At 43.2% G+C, this 16,658-nt stretch overlaps 1 protein-coding gene across 3 annotated transcripts; it reads right to left on the bottom strand.

The window, feature by feature from the left end:
- Positions 1–3,078: 3,078 nt before the first annotated feature.
- Positions 3,079–16,413, bottom strand: LOC124289609 (ankyrin repeat domain-containing protein 17-like). 3 transcript variants are annotated; one of them, XM_046726203.1, is made up of 2 exons: positions 16,001–16,413; positions 3,079–5,675 (listed from the first exon to the last, which is right to left on the bottom strand). In XM_046726203.1, the coding sequence occupies exon 2, from the start codon at positions 5,618–5,620 to the stop codon at positions 3,920–3,922; it is 1,701 nt and encodes a 566-aa protein (XP_046582159.1). In that variant the 5' UTR covers positions 5,621–5,675; positions 16,001–16,413; the 3' UTR covers positions 3,079–3,919. The 3 variants fall into 3 exon arrangements, with proteins under 3 accessions (XP_046582159.1, XP_046582160.1, XP_046582158.1); XM_046726204.1 differs by lacking the exon at positions 16,001–16,413 and adding an exon at positions 6,811–6,968 and having other exon boundaries at positions 3,079–5,672; XM_046726202.1 differs by lacking the exon at positions 16,001–16,413 and adding an exon at positions 6,811–6,966.
- Between the last annotated feature and the right edge of the window lie 245 nt (positions 16,414–16,658).

The raw sequence follows: 16,658 nt of genomic DNA, 5'->3' as shown, positions 1-16,658 counted from the left end.
TGGTAACAAGTTTCCGGAAGTTGTCTGCGCAATCGGATAACCCGAACGATGCAGAATGCTCTCTGTTTTCGATAACATAACTCAAGCAGGGGACACATCTACAAGAATCTTAGTATTAAAGATATTATGCGGGTGTTTACCCGTAGTAGGAATTTGAAGTCAATAAATGTAATTCCGCAAATCTGATTCGGACGAATGCCTTATGCTAAAACTTCACTTGCCGATGCAATCCGAGTGACAAACGAGTTTACACGACCTCTTTTATTCGTGACAGACTTTAAATGAGCAAACACTGATCGTGCCCGTCAGCCCTGCTGCGAGAGAAACCTATCCGCAGGATTGTGCCCAACCTCTCTTGTTTATACGTAGTCATTGGTATTATATCTATTTTGATTTTGTAATATTACTGAACCGGATAAAAACGAAACCCTGCACTCAATTGCAAATTTAAACTGCTTGTCATAGCGGACCAGTGAGATCCCTCTGAAAACAAAGACTATCACTTTCTTTAGTCCCATAATTAGACTAACATTTAGTCTCTAAAATAAACATATTTTACAGAAAAAAAACAGTTCCTAAATTATAATGATAAATATAATAAAAAGGAGCCCAGAGACTTTCTTCAATTCCTGAAACTGGAAATCTAGACTTGCCACATATTCAAGACTTGCATAGGCTTTCTTGGATATATTTGTTCAAGGGTATGTATGGCAGACTGCCACATAATATAATATACAGTGTTTATATGCAGTGGAAACTAAACACTCAGGATGTCTTAACCCGACCTGAAAAACATAAGTCCTCTCAAGCATAAACAATTAACTAAGAGAATCTATCCTATAACGGGCGAGAAACGTACGTCTCGTTATGTACAGTGCATCTGCTAAATACCTCACTCAGCAATATTCAAATGTTACGATGACGTCTTTGGCAGGTGACTTTATTAAAGGATAACAGTGAGTGAGTTTAGTTTTACGCCGGGCCCAGCAATATTCCAGTTATGTATTGCGGCGGTCTGCAAATAATCGAGTCTGGACCAGACAATCCAGTGATCAACACCAAGCGCATCGATTTACGCAATTGGGATACGATGTCATGTGTCAACCAAGTCAGTGAGCCTGACCACCCGATCCCGTTAGTCGCCTCTTACGACAAGCATGGGTTACGGAAGATCATTTCTAACAGGGATCTTCACGGGTTTAAATGATAACAAAATAGCATCATAGTTGGGATACATGAATCCATGGCATTTTCAGGGGAAATTGTTGTTGTTGTATTTTAGTAACTCGGCACTCAGTAATAAAATTCGATAAGGCAGATGTTTGTAAATAATCGATTCTTGACCAGACAATCAAGTGATTGATATCATCGATCCACACAGGTGAGGTGGTGTTATCGTTGTGCTGGCAGGACCTGCTGTTCGTGGGTTCGAATCCCACGTACTGTCTGTTATGCTCGGGAAGTACGATCGAGGTATGATCACGTATGTTGTTCAATGTACAATCAATGATAACCAATGTTGTGGTCATGTGACTGGTATCTCACTGACAACACAACCAATGTTGTGGTCACGTGACTGGTATCTCACCGACAACACAACCAATGTTGTGGTCACGTGACTGGTATCTCACTGAGAATCCCAATTAAGAAATAGATGTAAAATCCTCAATTTGCCAGCCAAGGGCACTTATATAGCCTGGAATCCAAGATAATTACCTGCTGGTTCTGTAGGCGCCGTCACGCATTCAGTTTAATTACAACGCTTTACTTCATTTTGTAGAAACGTTCATGCAGAGGCCAAAAGTATGAGCTCGTTAACGTTTCCTGCACATTGTTGAGCCATACAGAGACGAGCTTGCTACCTCCAGTTCCCCAGTTAAGTGACAACGCAACGGCAATGTTAGTGAACTCCCCTTCTCCAGCAACACACATACTGTAACCTATCGTGGATACACAACTCGCGCAGCTCAGCCCATACTGTAACCTATCGTGGATACACAACTCGCGCAGCTCAGCCCATACTGTAACCTATCGTGGATACACAACTCGCGCAGCTCAGCCCATACTGTAACCTATCGTGGATACACAACTCACGCAGCTCAGCCCATACTGTAACCTATCATGGATACACAACTCACGCAGCTCAGCCCATACTGTAACCTATCATGGATACACAACTCACGCAGCTCAGCCCATACTGTAACCTATCATGGATACACAACTCATGCAGATCAGCCCATAGTGTAACCTATCATGGATACACAACTCACGCAGATCAGCCCATAGTGTAACCTATCGTGGATACACAACTCACGCAGCTCAGCACATACTGTAACCTATCGTGGATACACAACTCGCGCAGCTCAGCCCATACTGTAACCTATCGTGGATACACAACTCGCGCAGCTCAGCCCATACTGTAACCTATCGTGGATACACAACTCGCGCAGCTCAGCCCATACTGTAACCTATCGTGGATACACAACTCACGCAGCTCAGCCCATACTGTAACCTATCGTGGATACACAACTCACGCAGCTCAGCCCATACTGTAACCTATCATGGATACACAACTCATGCAGATCAGCCCATAGTGTAACCTATCATGGATACACAACTCACGCAGATCAGCACATACTGTAACCTATCGTGGATACACAACTCACGCAGCTCAGCACATACTGTAACCTATCGTGGATACACAACTCACGCAGCTCAGCACATACTGTAACCTATCGTGGATACACAACTCACGCAGCTCAGCCCATACTGTAACCTATCATGAATACACAACTCACGCAGATCAGCCCATACTGTAACCTATCATGGATACACAACTCACGCAGATCAGCCCATACTGTAACCTATCATGGATACACAACTCACGTAGCTCAGCCCATACTTTAACCTATCATGGATACACAACTCACGCAGATCAGCCCATACTGTAACCTATCATGGATACACAACTCACGCAGCTCAGCCCATACTGTAACCTATCGTGGATACACAACTCACGCAGCTCAGCCCATGTGTTTTGTAGGTCAGTAAAATATTTGATAAAGTGATAAACACATGTTAAACTTTATACTAGCATCTATATCGACATTTATTCACTAGACAACTATACACATACATAGTGACTATTTGTAATTAGACTGTGTGCAATACACAAGGTACGGGTATAAACAAGTCAGGTAGGCCTAATACACAGACTAAAATGCCGTTCACGCACTTTCCACATTGGAGGGAGTGTCGTCCGCGTTGCCGCTATTCCTGAGGGTAGTGGGTTCAAATCCTAGCGTCAGTTCAACCCTGGTTTGTCAGAACCATGATTCTGGGTTTCGCTAGAGCGAATAACTTCGGGTTTCCCTCCCACATCAAGCAGACACGTCGTGATGTAACCTATATATACTCCTCACAGCAGCGTTCAAATAAGTCACTCACTTACTCCATGACACACCCTCTGGACTGACTGAACAAGATTAAAGGTGTCACGACGGTAAGCATCAATGAAGGATTAAAGGTGTCACGAGGATAAGCATCAATAGAAGATTAAAGGTGTCACGACGGTAAGCAACATTTTAAATGCCGTATTTGTTCCACTTACTTAAGGATGCTTTTTAACAAAAGCAATGGCTGTCTTCACAATATGATTTGTTTGTTTTGTTTAACGCCGCACTCAACAAGAGCCCGTTTATACCGGCGGCCTGTAAATAATCTCGCCTGGACCAGACAATCCAGTGATCAACAGCATGGGCATCGATCTACGTAATTGGGATACGAGCCTGATCATCCGATCCCGTTAGTTGCCCCTTACAAACTTGGGTTGCTGAGAACCACTTCTTACCCGGACCTTCATGGGTGCCTTACCTCATGAAAGAATAATGTATTACATGTACGTCACTCCTAGCACTGTCTAATCACTTGGCAGTTTGACCTTGGACGAAAGGACATCCACAACAGCTTTGTGTTTTTTCTCTTTCGCTATCATAATGGCTGTAGACCCTTGTTTGTCGGTCGCGTCACTGTCAGCAAGTTTTTTCGACAGGAGATACGTCACCATCTCAACATGTCCTCCACGACAAGCCACATGAAGAATATTGTTACCGCCATCGTCCACGAGAGACACGTCACTTCCCGCACTCACAAGGAGTTCAAACACATCTTGGTGCCCCTTCCATGCCGCTAACATCAAAGGGGTCCGCCCCTGAATACCCTGGGCGTTGATATCGACGTGTGTCGTCGTGAGGACGTGTGACACCACCTTGACGTACCCTCCAAGACACGCTGCATGGAGGATGGTATTGCCTGCATCAGACCGGAGATTCACGTCACCTCCTTCCCTCACCAGCAGCTCCAGGACGTCAATATGTCCAAACTCGGCGGCAACCATCACTGGCGTCCTGTCATACTTACCTCTACTGTTGATATCAACAATATCTGTGGAGACGATGTAGTTGACAATACCCACGTCTCCACCTACACACGCCTCGTGAAGGATGTTGTTGTTGTTGTGGGTTACAGGCGACAAGTCGCAACCTTCGCTTACAAGAAGTTCAAACACAGCTCTATGCCCCCTCAAGGCGGCAATCATCGCCGCTGTCCTCTCGTTCATCCCGCTGCTGTTGATGTTGACACTATTCTTGGATAGGATATATTTAACAGTGGTTATATCCCCACAAGCGCAGGTAACATGCAGGATATTGTTCCCGCCATTGGTCACATGCGACATGTTACATCCTGCCTGCACCAGCAAGGTGACCACATCCTTGTGTCTGCGTTCTGCCGCCATCATGACGGGCGTGTACCTGTCCTTCCCCCTACTGTCTATATCAACAAGACGTTCAGAGACGATAAACTGCACCATCCCCACATCACCTCCGTGACACGCCCAGTGAAGGATGTTGTTGGAATAGGCGTCTGTGACCGACTCATCAGCTCCTCTCCCAACCAGGAAGCCAAAGACATCCTGGCGACCCTTCCATGCTGCAACAATAAGCGGCGTTTTGCCGATCTGGTCACTCATGTTGATGTCAACTATATCCGCCAAGGGGAGACAATGCACTCTCTTGTCATCACCAGCCACACGTACCACCTCGAGGTTGAGCATGTCTATATCATGGAATGACACTCCCTCTCCCCCCACGGGAGCTTGCATGGTTGAGTTTAGGGTCCAGCTGTCTTTTGGCGTTTGGGCGTTCGGGTGTCTAATGTCCTTAGCGGACTCCTGATGTTCCCGGTCACCTGATGTATGTCTCGTGCTTTCGTTTCCCATGTCAGTAGAGTCACATGGTGTGTTTCCCATGTCAGTAGAGTCACGTGGTATGTTTCCCATCTCAGTAGAATCATGTGGTGTGTTTCCCATGTTAGTAGAATCACGTGGTATGTTTCCTTTATTTCTATTGTCAGTAGAAACACGTGGTATACTATCTGTGATTCCCTGGTCATCACATCCTATCTTCACTGTAACACTACCATTGTCTGGATGTTCAGCTGTCCCCTCGTTTGCTATTCCGCCGGTGATGGTGTCGGCGGTGTTGTCGTGGCCCACTCCGCCATGGACGTATCCGGCCACGTTGAGCCTGTCAATATGGACCTTGGAACAACACTGCCCCATTGAACTAGAACTTGGAGCAACACTGCCCTACTGAACTAGAGCCCCGTCGTCCCTTCTGAAAAGAAGCAAGAAGAAAACATGTCTTGAACAAACTGTGTAGAATCAGCTACAAGATGGGATACGATGACGCGTATCGTCCAGATCTACGTGGCCCCGGTAGTAACCTTCACAGACGAGGTTCTCTCTTACTGTCCACATGGGTACAATGTGTGAAGTCCATTTCCGGTGTACCTCGCGTGATATTGCTGGAATATTGTTAACAGAGGGGTAAAAGCCAGCTCACTCACTCACTCTCCAGACTCAATATTCCATCTTCCACTTAGTTATGCCCTGGATCACATCGACATATAACACCTCCGACATAACACCCCCGACATAACACCTCCGGCATAACACCTCCGACATAACACCCCCGACATAACACCTCCGACAGAACACCTAAGACATAACACCTAAAACATATAACACCCCCGACATAACATCTAGGGCATAATAGAACCGGCATAACACCTAGGATATACACCTCCGACATAACACCTAAGACATAACACCTCGGGCATAACACCTAGGACGAAACTATTCGGGCATAACACCCAGGACGAAACTCTTCGGGCATAACACCTAGGACGAAACACCTCGGGCATAACACGTAGGACGAAACTCTTCGGGCATAACACCTAGGACGAAACTCTTCGGGCATAACACCTAGGACGAAACACCTCGGGCATAACACCTAGGACGAAACTCTTCGGACATAACACCTAGGACATAACACCTCGGGCATAACACCTAGGACGAAACTATTCGGGCATAACACCTAGGACGAAACACCTCGGGCATAACACCTAGGACGAAACACCTCGGGCATAACACCTAGGACGAAACACCTCGGGCATAACACCTAGGAAATAACACTCCGACATACTAGTATATAACACCTAGGACATAACACCACATTCTTTCGGTTTCTCATTTTGAGGGGATTCCCCACAGTGACAAGTTCGACAGTCCAGTAAAGTTACATTGACCCGGCTAAGTTTGACATACTAGTATCACTGTCGCCCCTGTCGTCTCCTTCCCGGGGGTTTGACATACAACTGTCGCCCCGTCCGTCTCCTTCCCGGGGGTTTGAATAATCTACAGGGTATAAGAAACAGATTAATACTCTAAGACAGATACCTAGTACTTACAGTATGGTACTTCCGTCCGTGCATGTCATAAACAACGTCGTCATCTCGACAAGGAAGTTACAGCGATCAATGTGCATGTAGTCATGCTCTGGCGCGCAGTTGGCGCAGGGTAAATAGAGTTATGCCCCTTAGATTAAAACAATATATTTTATTTATCTTTAATATACTGTAATCCTTGAGCATAAAGACAATTTTGAAATAAAGTCAAATACGGACGCAGCTAAGTGGTCAAACGCCGTGTCTCTTCAATTACTTCCGTACTTCTGGGGTGAGGTGCCGTCACTCGATGTGTTGAAAATACGATAGTGAGTTCGAATCCCGAATGATCATGTTTTTTTTGGTTCGTCTCATCCATACCTGAGCTCGTGGTTTTGACCAAAGTAGAACATGTATGGCATCTGCAGCAGCAGCACTGTGCGGCGTAAAACTATACTCTCTCACTCCTTTCACTGCGTCTACACACAGACTGAAATGGGGCATCTAAACTCTGTCAAAAAAGAAACGCAACCCCTGTCCTCAGATATGAAAAATTCGTTTGAATGAAGTTATTGCTTCCAAACTAAATTTTATTCGAATGTATTGAAATTATACACGTAATTAATGAAGATTACCATCCAAACAACTGCATTTGTACGCATAAGTGTATTTTATTGCTTATTCCGTCACAACGCATGAAATGACCCTCATGGTGACTTCGCACAAAAAAAAAAACACATGCAAATCATGAAAATGGCAGTTAATGTAGGGGTGTATAAAAGCCCATGTGCTTTCGTATTATATTCATTCATTTGTCGCCGAAAAGCTGTGTTAAAAATGCCACGATTGAGTGCTGCCGACCGAAATATCGCCATTGGTCGTGTTCGCCGGAGAAAGTTTTGAACTGTTGCACGGCACCTAAATGTTCACAAAACAACGATATCCCGACTTTGGAGCCGCTACAACAACTTCAATTTGACCAACGATCGCCCGAGAAGTGGAAGGCCAAGAATCACGACCCCTTCAAGATCGGTACATCCGGGTCCATCACCTGCGTAATCGGCATGCCCTACCAACCGTGACTGCCACACAAATACCAGGTTTGAGGAGAGTGTCAGCTCAAACGATTAGGAACCGTCTGAAAGAAGCGGGTTTACGTGCCTGTAGACCAGTTGTTGGACCTGTACTACGCCCCTACATCTCCGCCGACGACTCAGGTGGTGCAACAACGTAAGGATATGGACTTTACAAAACTGGAGGCGCATCTGGTTTTCTGATGAATCCCGTTTTCTTTGCAACGTCACGACGGAAGAAAACGTGTGTATAGGAGACGTCATGAACGTTTTGCGCCCATCTGCGTCCGACAGGGGGACAGATTTGGCGGAGAAAGCGTTATAGTTTGGGGATCAATCTCATACAACCAGAAATCAGACTTGGTGATCGTTGAAGGGAACCTGACAGCCCAACGTTACATCAACCACGTATTACAGCCTCACCTTCTCCCGATTATTGACCAACAGACACAGATTTTTCAACCAGACAACGCCCGGCCTCATACTGCACGTGCAACAATGAACTTTCTGCAGAATTCCAACGTCAATGTCTTGCCATAGCCCTCTAAATCACCAGACCTCAACCCTATTGAACACCTGTGGGATACTCTGGGTCGACGCGTACGTCAACGTCAGCCGCCGCCACAGACGCTGCAACAGCTCGGCGTTGCACTGCAGGAGGAGTGGAGAGCCATTCCCCAGGAAAGAATCCGGCGTCTTATCCGTTCTTGTCCAAGGAGATGCCGTGCAGTGATTGCAGCTCGTGGTGCTCATACGAGATACTGAGAAAGACGCCCCCCTGGTGACAAACTGGTGTCTGTGAGATGACTTTTGAAATGACAATTTTAAACATGCCCATCTTGGTTATTATTCTGCCAAATTTCAGACTTCTGTCTTAAATAATAAAAATGCTGTGTCGTCTTAAAACTTCAGATCAAAATCTCTAAAATACAGGGGTTGCGTTTCTTTTTTGACAGAGTTTATATATCATCTTCACGTCATCTTCACGCAGTTTTCTTACTAACGATGCAAGCTGTGAAGTGAGTGAGTAAGTATGATTTTACGCCGCCTTTAGCAATATTCCAGCAATGTCACGCCGGGGGACACCAGAAATGGGCTTCACACAACCATTATACCCATGTGGGGAATCGAACTCGGGTCCTCAACTTGACGAGCGGACGCTCTGACCTTTAGGCTACCCTACCGCCCTCTAACTGTGAAGGAAAATTGAAATCAATTAGCCCAAATATTTAACAAGTCTTCACAGAAAGAGAAGTCAATCTACCGCGTATGGTCTCGCTAATACAAGTCCCACCCCAGGGAGCTTCCGTATCACCACAACAAGAATCAATAAACGGTCACACCTAAGTGGCTGGAGGTAAAAACTGGTTTGATTTAATGTTTGTCTTCCAACATGATTCTTACTACTTGTTGTCAGCTTGTAAATAGAAAGACGATATTTTTGAGTCATCATTCCATGTTAAAACTCGAAATTCCTCGATTCTGGATGGTCAGTCATCGGTAATCAAATCACAACCACCACGCTCTGATTAAAACCGCACCACCGCGTCATTATCGTGGAGTTACAGGTGACGCTCACTTTGCTAACTGTGAGTCGTGGGCGGTGGGGTAGCCTAGTGGTTAAAGCGTTGACTCGTCAAGGCCTGAGGTTGAGTCCCATTTCGCCTACATCCCATTTCGCATACAATAAACATATAGGCGAATAGGGAATAGAAAATGCACCCCTATTGAGAAAATGGACTTGACTTAGTGGAATTAAGGAATGTCAGTTTCACAATGTATGAGTAAAAAGATAAGTATATCATGTTGTCTTTAAATGGAGTCAACTTATAACCAGTGTTTATATAAGCAATTGGCTTTAAGTATCGCGGCTATGAAGATCAAAAGTAGCAGTGACATACTTACAACAGTTTGTGTACATAGTTTTAATTAGCTAATTTAATATAAGATTAAAAGATCAAAGTTACTCATTACTTTGTTAAAAAATGAGGTAGGATGATGTCATACTCATGTATAAAATGGGAAAGTCAAAAGGCCAGAAAGTCATCGAAAATGGCTAATCTTCAACAAGCAGATTTTGTCAGGTCACATATAGAGGGGAGGAAGACAAGTGTTACAAGCAGGTCACATATACCGCCTGGATGTGGAGCGTCAGCTAGCTACACGCTGGAAGTGTGTGATCCAGGGATGTAAAGGAAGATGCAGCACCATAGTGGTCTGAACAAATCTTGTGGGAAAACACCATCCGAACATTCCTGAATACAAACCGGCTATCAAGAACACTGAATCCACCAACAAGATCACTCGCCTTCAGATTGACCATGGTGCAACAACTCGGCCACGCTCACGAGCTTACAGAGATCTTGACCAGCGTCTCCACCGGAAGAAGATCACCTATTCAGTTCCTGGTTCCATGAACTCAAGTACAGTGTACTAGTTAACAGCCAGTGTTATTTTCATTATTGTATTATATTGTACTATGATTTGCTGTGAATAAAAAATATGAAAGAAGAACAATTTTTTTTTATTTTAATGCAAAAAGCCATGTTGTCTACATGTGCTACTTGTCAAATTAATGGAAAACTACGGGGATTCCATTTATATCTGAAGGGGGTAAACGTATTGCTCATGCATGAAATAACAGTCACCAGGCCATGAATTGTTGTTTTAAGACTGTAGGCGAAATGGGATCGTTGTTGTGACGTTGTCAAATAACGTTGTAATGACGTTATACTAACGTTGCGACAACGTTGTGTCATGAAGTTAATATTTACCAATCTACAGCCTTCCCAGCTGGGTCAGTTCCTATGGTGACTCATTCGGGCCATCGCTTTATCGCCCTGAAAAATCTAGGCGATATTGCGACAAAGCGATAGCACGACACGATATTGCGATATGGCGACACGATATAGCGATATTGCGATTCAGCCGAAAAACGAAATAGCGATAACACGACACGATATGGCGATAGCAAGACACGATATGGCGATAGCAAGACACGACATTGCGATAACTCGACACGACATTGCGATAACACGACACGAAATGGCGATAACACGACACGAAATGGCGAAAGAGCGATATTGCGATATAGCGATACAGCGATAATGCGATATAAACAGGCGACACGGCGATAGTGCGACATAACGATATGACGATATAGCGATACTGCGATAAAGCGAAATTGCGATAATGCGAAATGGTTAAGCGACATGGCGAAACAGCGATATGGCGATAAAGCGATTTATTCATCTTTATATGAGTTTGTGTGTATGTGGTATGTACTTATGTGTATCTGTGTGATGCGTCCATGTTGTATTTGAATTAGTATCGTATTAGTTTAAGTGAGAAAGCAAAAACTTTCTAGGGATTTCACGTAATGATAATATTCGGTGTATGCAAATGGATTTTATGCAATAGTAATCTTCTATGCATGCCCATCATAAATATGGTGCTATTGCGTAACTCATCGTCTGAATCATCAAAATGCAGCAACAACCGAATAATACAAACAGAAAGAAACAAACATGATCGACGAAGCACTAAAAGGTGGAGTGGTTATTAGTATTTAAGACTAGATCTCTTATAGCAACTTCGGCGTCATATCACCACTAAATAAAGCACAATGGAACAACGTCGGCGAATGGAATCACTGTTCCATCCAAAAGTGTTGAAAATTACACTAAATGTAAAAATGTTTGACTTATTTACCGGTTTTCTTTAAATTGTCATTACTAGCATGTCATTTGGCTGATTATATTCAATCTGAATACATGCAACACAAAGTAAAAGTTCGTTATTGTACAAATTTATCATTGTCTTATCTTTAAAACCATCGTATGAGCTACAACCAAATCGAGAAAGTGTTACTCTTACTTTGTAAAAGATACGGTTCTGCTTTTTTAAAAATAAAATGTACTATTCGGTTTTTTCTAGAATTGGGTAAACTGCCATGCCGTTTTGAGATGTACATGTCTTTTAAGGCCCATGTTAAACGCCCTATTAACACCTGCAGCGCGTATACGTGTTGTAACTAAATATACACATGAGCGTTAATTAAGCACAACCTGAAACTAAGGGCAATTTTAAAACTTTTAGCTCAAACAGTCGATCATACTAGAATGCACATGTAAAGCACGTGCTTCACCCAGTCTATAAAATGCAGTGGGTCGCAGGTTCATGTGCTGCGAACGCGCCTAATACATTGGGGGTATATATTTCAAAATTGCAGTATGTGCAGTCTGAACTGATATAAAAGATGACAGTACATGTATCTTTCCAGTAAAATCCTAATGCTCTTGCCTCCACAAATCTGATAAAAATAAATGAATTTGACCTACTTTTGAAATCAAATACTTTAATCCAATCATGTGTAACATTGTATCCCGGGCTGTTTAGTTGGGCTATCTATCTCCTTAAACACAGAAGTTCCTAAGCGGGTCCACAACACTTTATTCGGCGTCAAATATGCAATTACATGATAGTGCAGCAACGCACAGATAGCATATCAGAGGGGATCATCAGTCCCCCTGCCTTGACGTTTTATGAGGGTCCAGTCCCGTTGAAACCAGAATCCTACATACATTCTCACTTTCAGGCATCTTTGTATCGTATGTACACTACATGTATGGTCAGTCTGCAGTACCCAGTACCTCATCCACAATACTAAGCTTCCGTGGCCAACCGGCCATTTGCTGCTGACCTACACATGGATTTGCTTTTAACTGCACTGTAAAGATTTAGATATACTACTTTTACTTAACTTAGTGAGTGAGTTTTGTTTTACGCCGCACTCAGCACTATTCCAGCTATATGGTGGCGGTCTGTAAATATTCGAGTCTGGACCAGGCAATCCAGTGATCAACAGCATGGGAACCGATGACGTGTGTCACCCAAGCCAGCGAGCCTGACCACCCGATCCCGATAGTCGTCTCTTAAGACAAGATTGGGTTACTGAAGATCAATTCTATCCCGGACCTTCACGGGTGACTTAACTCAGGAATACACGAACATATCTATACTCCCCTTTAAAACCTACATCCCGCCAAATTGCCAACAATAACTGTCAAAAATCTGAGATTGATTTACTATACAGTGGACTCTGAATTATCCGACAATCTGTGTATTCCGACATATATTTTTGGGCCCCGGCAGCGTTCTTCTATATTATCATCATATTAATATTGAATTATCTGACATCTGTACATTCAGAACTCCGACACCATTCTCTGGTATCAATGACACTATCACGCTGTACAATCCGACATCCTCTCCCCATATTAGACTAAAATAGCCAATCAACCTGTCAATGGCTACAATGGAGGATTTTTTCATGAAAGTTTGAATATGATTGTGATTGGGTAGTCCGCATGGTAGTATGTACATTGTACTGAAGAGAATAAATACCAATGATACATGTGTATGTAAATACTGATTTTGTTTTTTCCCCTTTATTCACCGAGTAAATAGCTATCAAACATTAATTTCATGAAGCCAGTTACAATGTATGGTACTGTTTGAAAAGTATTCAAGCAACGAGACAGTGAATTATCCGATACGCTGTATAATCCGACATGTTCCCCCGGTCCCAGTGAGTGTCGGATTATACAGCTTCCACTGTACCTACTGAAATTATTTTGGTGTGCAATGAAATGTATTGTTTACTTATTTATAGATAGAAGAAGAAAAGTATTCTAGAACTTTTCGTTTATAATGATATTTTCCTTTCTTTATAAGCAACCACCATTCTTAAAAGTAGACACTTCAGAGACTGATTTCCCATAAGATTAGGCAGATCGATCAGGCACCGTAAGAACCCAAATCTATTCTGATGAACTCTTATAACCTACATAATTCTCAGGATCTTGACATGGACTAGTATCACAGTTTGGAATAAGTCATCTCTCATTGTGCTTTTGGATGAGCTATTTCAGTGGAATGGACGGTTTTACGAATGCGTTTATCTCACATACTATTTTTTCACGTTTTTTTATTCACTTCACTTGGATACACTTTGTATGAAACAATCCGTGGACATAGTTTTGTAATGGTATATTATGAGAAATAGCATGTCACTTTGTTTCAATTTTACTGGGAAATAAATATGTAAAACTGGAACAAACGCAGATACACTTGAGAAGAACTATTTCATTGTCATAATCACAGAACATTTTGGAGCCTAATCCATTTTCTCTCAAATAAATTCATATTGAAATTGTTTCTGGCAATATATTTCTCAATGTCATATACATCTTTTAATAACCCTTTATATGTGGTGAAACTTGGTTTCACACCCTTGATATCCTGACAAAAATGTGGCGCTTGGCTAGTATGATCATATGGTTGAGCAAGGGGACGCTATTGGCACAAAATAGTATATCGTGAGCTGAGAGTACGAATGTTCTGTGCAGGACACAATTAACAAAACCGGTGAATTCTTTCCAGAATAATCTAATGATGGGACTTTCAATATATACATGATAAATATTCTCACTTACGTCACACGATATACATATGTCATTATCAACTAGTTTCATTTTAAAGTATAAATATTTTATGAATAAATTTGTATTGAAAATACAAAAGCTTTGGGTCTTTAATGGTTAGTCTATATTGCACAAATATGGTCTTCCAATCGATATGATCGTTTACTTCACGTTCCCTTTTATCGCATACGTTTGGAAAATTGGATTTCGATATGAGACTATCGTAAACTGATCTAGATCCTTTAGTCGGTATAATAAGATCATTCCAAGGGGAACTTATCGATACCTTTGTTATGTTTGGGTGTCCAGCAGTTAGAATGACTTCTTTCCATTTTGGGGGAATACTGACGATGACACGATTTATGTCAAGTACTGTGCCCTTAATATCAAATTTTGTTTTAAGTTCTGCAAATGAGAGAACCTCTTAGTCATTGAAAAAGGTCTTTAATATTAACAATTCCTTGTTTGAAGCAGTTATTGATTATCAAATATGTGTTGCGAAACTAGTGATTTAACCAGAGAGGTTCCATAACAATGTCGTTTATGTTGATATGATTCACTACATATCCCTTTATATATCTATGCCAGGCATCAAGTGCATCTTTATCTCACATACTTCCCGCTATCTTATTATTGAATCCTAAGAATGAATGAACTTACCCGCTTTTCTACATATCGCCATATCGCAATGTCGCTGTATCGCCATATCGCCGTATCGCAATGTCGCTGTATCGCCATATCGCGTCGTCATATCGCAATATCGCCTTTTCGCGTTATCGCCATATCGCAATGTCGCCTCTTTTTATAGCCATTTTGTGTCGTGTTATCGCCATTTCGTGTCGTATTATCGCCATTTCGTGTCGTGTTATCGCAATGTCGTGTCGAGTTGTTGCCATTTCGTGTCTTGTTATCGCTATATCGTGTCTTGTTATCGTCATGTCGTGTCGTGTTATCGCAATGTCGTGTCGAGTTGTTGCCATTTCGTGTCTTGTTATCGCTATATCGTGTCTTGTTATCGTCATGTCGAGATAAACATCTCATATCCGATGAGAAATAACATGAGTGTGGTGTTACCTGGGCCGCACGTAAAATACTTTAAAGTCCTTCCTACTCGAGCACACATCAAGAGCTCAAGCGCCGACTGGTGGTACAACGGGAGATATCGTTCAACAGTTGCCTTGACAACCCTTCAGCAACCACAGGGCCCGTGTGAACAAACACCAAACAGTTGTGTCTCAGTATGGTGGCTAGCAGGACAACTATTTGAGTTCATTTTGGTTTCCATGGCGACCGTGCTGGTTGAGGAAGTATTTTCTCAAACTACAAGGTCAGGCGAATGCTGGGTGTGGAGTGATAGCCCACTGTCACAACATGGCGGGGTGGATATCCCACTCATACCCAGTGTACATGTGATGGGTGGACCAGTCCTTGCCATACACCCCTGGTGCCGGGGGTTGGGGTTTGGGGTTTGGGATGGGGTGGGTGGGTGTAGCCTAGTGGTAAAAGCGTTCGCTCGTCTCGCCGTGATATTGCTGGAATATTGCTAAATGCGGCGTAAAAACATACTCCCTCACTAGTGCCGGGCACCTGGCAGCAGCCAGGATAACATTATGTAACATGTTATAACGGATGATGGGGATCGAACCAACGACTTACAGCTCTCTGGAACAGGCCCTCTATCCGGGGTAGTGCGGAACAGACCATCTATCCAGGTTAGTGCGTAACAGACCCTCTATCCGAGGTATTGTGGAACATACAGTCTATCCAGGGTAGTGTGGAACAGACCGCCTATCAAAGGTAGTGCGGAACAGACCCTCTATCCAGGATAGTTCGGAACAGACAGTCTATCCAAGGTAGTGCAGAACAGACCCTCTATCCGAAGTATTATGTGAACAGACCCTCTATCCAGGGTAGTGCGGAACAGACCCTCTATCCGAGGTATTATGTGAACAGACCATCTATCCAAGGTAGTGCGGAACAGACCCTCTATCCAGGGTAGTGCGGTAGACACTCTACCCAATTGTGTCTTTGGGTTACGTCACTACAGGAGGGAAGCAGCCTGACGCGAGTGAGTCACGTGTTGCCATTTCTCGGGAAATCATGAATAGAGCAACGTAATACAATACCTGTGACGTCAGATACTTTAGAAACTCCGTCAATAGCGCTTACAATAGATCATTGCACATGCTGTATCAAAGGTCCGGGAAATGTAGAATATTAATCAGACAGGGGCGAATATGTTGAGATACTTGTTGAGCATCATCACGGCGGGGGACACCAGAAATGGGTTTCACACATTGTACCCATGTGGGGA

The sequence above is a fragment of the Haliotis rubra genome, unplaced genomic scaffold, assembly GCF_003918875.1.
Source record: "Haliotis rubra isolate DU_JTF1 unplaced genomic scaffold, ASM391887v1 Scf444, whole genome shotgun sequence".
NCBI lineage: Eukaryota > Metazoa > Mollusca > Gastropoda > Lepetellida > Haliotidae > Haliotis > Haliotis rubra.
The sequence above is the reverse complement of the archived record's forward strand: the minus strand, read 5'-3'. Positions and strand labels throughout refer to the sequence as shown.